The sequence below is a fragment of the Arvicanthis niloticus genome, chromosome 22, assembly GCF_011762505.2.
Source record: "Arvicanthis niloticus isolate mArvNil1 chromosome 22, mArvNil1.pat.X, whole genome shotgun sequence".
In the NCBI taxonomy this organism is placed as follows: domain Eukaryota; kingdom Metazoa; phylum Chordata; class Mammalia; order Rodentia; family Muridae; genus Arvicanthis; species Arvicanthis niloticus.
In genome coordinates, this window is record NC_133429.1 from 51,141,058 (window position 1) to 51,145,489 (window position 4,432).

The 4,432-nt window shown below is 33.8% G+C and overlaps 1 protein-coding gene across 1 annotated transcript; it reads left to right on the forward strand.

Moving 5' to 3' along the window:
* Positions 1–247: 247 nt before the first annotated feature.
* Positions 248–4,099, forward strand: LOC143436421 (olfactory receptor 6C76-like). Its single transcript, XM_076920773.1, has 3 exons — positions 248–385; positions 577–634; positions 2,037–4,099. The coding sequence occupies exon 3, from the start codon at positions 2,059–2,061 to the stop codon at positions 2,992–2,994; it is 936 nt and encodes a 311-aa protein (XP_076776888.1). The 5' UTR covers positions 248–385; positions 577–634; positions 2,037–2,058; the 3' UTR covers positions 2,995–4,099.
* Positions 4,100–4,432: the final 333 nt, after the last annotated feature.

Sequence of the window (4,432 nt, forward strand, 5' to 3'; positions counted from 1 at the left end):
AAAATTAGCTCTATGAAATATAGACACAGTGTTATTTCTTCAGTACTCTTTGCATTCTATGTTTCTCCAACAATAGATATTTCAAAAGATAATTTCTGTAACTCACCTAATTATTCAGCTTAGCTTTAGGGCACACTCATCAACACCATCTCTCAAGAGAGACAGTTTAACTCTGCTTTGCTGGAAAATTCCCTCGTGTCTATTTCAAGGAGTAGGTAAAAACATAATATGAAAATGCTTCTTCTGGAAAGAATATTTACAGAAACCATTTTCTAACAATGGTGTAAAAAGGAGAATTTATAATTATAGGCCATCTTTCTTTCCCAAAAGTTACTGGAAGCCAAAGGGAAAAATATGTTATTTCTTGCAATTCATAATATTCATGGTAAGGACTTTGTTATTTCTTGGACTTTTAGTAAACAAGAGATACCAGGTACTGGCTGTTATGGTTATAACTAAGAATTTCAGGTGATGTTCTATCTCAACAATTTCTTCTCATAGGTCATGTAGCTCTCCATCTCCCACGGATGTTGATTCTTGATTCTCACTCATGCTTTGTGTCTTTTCCTCCTTTAGCAATGAAGAATTTCACCTAGGGAGCAAACCAAATATACAGTTTTATTGCCTCTAAAATGTAAGTATTGTCTCAAATATCATGACAATGTGGCTGCCTTCTTCCCTTTTTTTCTGTCTTCATTTTGTTCCATTCTTCCCAATCCTTCTTCCCCATCCTTATTGAGGGTCTTAGCTACATTCCAAGATAGGATAACTTCTGGCTCTGAATTCCTGTTCTGTTTGTCAGCTTCCCTTTTCTGTTTCCACAACCTTTAGATTTACTATTAAATTATAAGTTGAAGCCAGAGACATTTCTACCAAATATAAACAAACAAATAAGCATGCATGCAAACAAACAAGTTTTTTTGCTTTGATACTTTTATAAGTAGTGTGCACTGACCTTGGGGTTCCCACTGAGAAAATTGCTGCTCATTGGGACCTAGGATTTTCTCAACTTTCTTAAACTACACATTTTAGAATGTATTACTTTGGAGGGTTTGGCTTTTAGCAGTTTCTACCAAAACTTGATCATATCACCCATCAGATGTCAATTTTGGAAATTTTTCTTGAATTTACCCCATAGCATGTTCCTGTTACTGCATATAGCTCAATTACCTCTCCAAATTTTAGCTACACATGGTATAAGTTTGTTATGTATGAAAATTACAAAATGTAGATTTAGGTGAGAAGTGTGAACAATGGTCCAAAACAAGGTATCAAACACTGACAGTTGGTTGAAAACCCACTGAGCTTTGAGTTTGAGCTATTCAGCTAAGACCACTTGGCATTACACAATTGCAAGTCTATGTTCTGTTCTGTAGTTATGTTCTATAGTTCTATTATTCATTTTTCTGTTTTCTACTTATTTTGTGCCTGAAGTTCCTTATTTGGCTGTTAAAATTTTTCTATATAGTAAAAATAATAAACACCATATGTGTTTTTTAAATTTGGAGATTTCAGAGTTTGTTTCCTAAGGGTTATACAAATGTTGATTTTTTGATGGTCCTGACTTGCTTGTTAAATTTTTAATTCTTCAGACAGAATAGTTTTGCACATTTTTTACCATTGACAAATAACATTTAAATGTTTGATTTACAAAAAATTTATTCCTTTGTTGAGATAGTTTTCAGAATAAAATTATGTTTTTCATTTTAAAGTATTTTATCTATTTTTCAAATATTTCTGCCCATGTACTTCAGCAAAGACCTATCATGGTATTGTGTTCATCTACCAATGTATTTAGTAGAACTATCAAGTGATTATCTTGATACTAAACATTTATAGACCCAAGGCAGTCACCAGATACATAATCATTATGTGACAGTTAATGTTCACTTTTAAAACAGCATAATTTGGTGAATGATTTAATGTTTCAGTTTGTATATTGTTTCAATTATTGTATGGTGTGATGAATTGGGGATGTTTAACTACCAGGATACTTTATACTTATCTTGACTCTCTAATTCATTTTACAATTACAGACATGGAATAACATAGGAAGAAATGAAAAATCGAACATCTGTGACTGAGTTTATTCTTTTGGGATTAACAAATGACCCAAAGCTAAACATTTTGATTTTTATATTTTTATTTTTCACTTATATTTTGAGCATTACTGGAAATCTGACCATTATTACCCTCACTCTGATAGATTCACACCTCAAGACACCCATGTATTTCTTCCTTCGAAATTTCTCTTTCCTAGAAATCTCATTTACCACAGTTTCCATTCCTCGGTTCCTTGTGAGCATTGTAACAGGGGATATGACCATCTCCTATAACTCTTGCATGGCTCAGGAGTTTTTCTTCATACTCCTGGGCGCAACTGAATTTTTCCTTCTGACTGCTATGTCCTATGATCGCTATGTGGCTATCTGTAAGCCCTTGCATTACGCCACAATAATGAGCAGCAGGGTCTGCATGCAGCTCATAGCTAGCTCTTGGCTGGCTGGATTTCTCATCATCTTTCCACCTATGATGATGGGACTTCAACTGGATTTCTGTGACTCCAACATCATTGACCATTTCACTTGTGACTCATCACCCATTCTGTCCATCTCTTGCACAGACACAGCCTTTCTTGAACTCTTTGCATTCTTCCTAGCAGTATTTACTCTGATTGTAACCTTATCATTAGTGATTCTGTCCTATTCATTCATCCTTAGGACAATTCTAAGAATCCCCTCTGCTGAGCAAAGGAAAAAGGCCTTTTCTACCTGTTCCTCACACATGATTGTTGTGTCCATATCCTATGGAAGCTGTATATTCATGTATGTCAAAACTTCAGCAAAGGAAGGAGTGACTTTGACTAAGGGTATAGCAGTGCTCAACACTTCTGTTGCTCCAATGCTGAATCCTTTTATTTACACTCTTAGAAACAAACAAGTAAAAGAATCCTTTAAGACTTTGATCAAAAAATGTATTTCAAATACAATTTAATGATAAATTAATTGTTTCATTTTTAAAAACAGCATTTTGTGTGATGTGTATTTACATTATTGTATTTCCCATCTACTGTTGTGTTCAACTTAGCTGAATGTCTTTATATTTTCCATGTCAGCTTTACTTGAGACGGTTATCATTTTAAAATTTTAACAGACCTTAAAATTTTCTGAGTGTGACTGATTTGATGTCACCAAAATTAGAATGACAGTTTAAAAGAATGAATTTATTTTCCACAAATTTATCCATTGAGTAACAAGCAAAAGCTAATCAAAGAGCGATGAGCAACTCTGAAAAATTATTTCCTACTGTATAGGCACTTTTAAATTGAGATCTTCAATGAGCCAATGTCCCCAACCTCTGCTGTGAAGCTATTTTTTGCTGTATTTCCTAAGTCTAGTCATTTTAAATAGTGGCCCGTGCAGTGCAATGCAAAGGTGTTATGTCTTTGCTGTGTGTTCTGTCATTTATTATCATAATGCATGGTGCTTAATGGATTTTAGTGTCAATTTCTAAAAGTTGCTTTAAAAATTACCATGTTATTTCCATCAGACTACCAATTCTGACAATTAAGCATATCGAATTGTTTTTGTTTTTTTGGCAATGCCTAACTTTGAGCTTACCTAAAATTTCTTTGGAAAGAGACTCTAGGTGTTCATTTTCTGATAGTGAAAAGTAATATTTGTTCTATGTCCCAGGCAGTTCTCAAAATTCCTGTCATACTCATGTCAATTTAAGTTGTTTTCTAATATTTCTATTGTTTAGCCTTTTTATACCATTGACTTTTTATATACTTTGGAGAATGTGGGGCTAAGAATGTTTGCTGTATTCACTAATATGCACCATTCCAAGAAAGGTTGTTAGGAGTGTGTGTGTCAAAACCAACCTGCTCAGTCTGTACAATATTACTTGTATGTATACACTTTCAAGGCAAACTACAGAAAATTTACCATAAAGCCTATGTCAATAATCAACAAATAAAAATAGGTATAAATCTCTCCAGACAATTTTATTGAGAAATGTATTCAATGTCAATTGAAGGGGAATGAGATAAGAGACATGCAACTATTTTCATAATAAAAACTTAGCTGCTTTTTCCTTATTGGCTTTTTTCTAGATCTTTTTAAAAATTAGATTCTAGAGTTTAGAATATTGATTCAGACCTAAGCATAGTGGCATTAAAATTTTATCCCGGCCTTCAGGCAGCAGAGTCAGGTAGATCTTTCTCAGTTGGAGACCAGACTGATTTATCTACACAGTGAGTTCCAGGACAGCTAGGGCTATATAATACAGCAATTGCATCTTACAAAACAGACAGACAAGCAAAAAGAAAAGATCAAACCAGAAAACAAAAATCCTCGGCTCTATCAAGTTTTCTAGATTAATGATTCCTTGAGTTTGGCAACTGATCCTTGAGTTTGCTGATTTGGTATTA

Excerpts from the sequence above, each read along its gene's own strand:
- LOC143436421 (XM_076920773.1), top strand. The coding sequence starts at position 2,059 with ATGAAAAATCGAACATCTGTGACTGAGTTTATTCTTTTGGGATTAACA.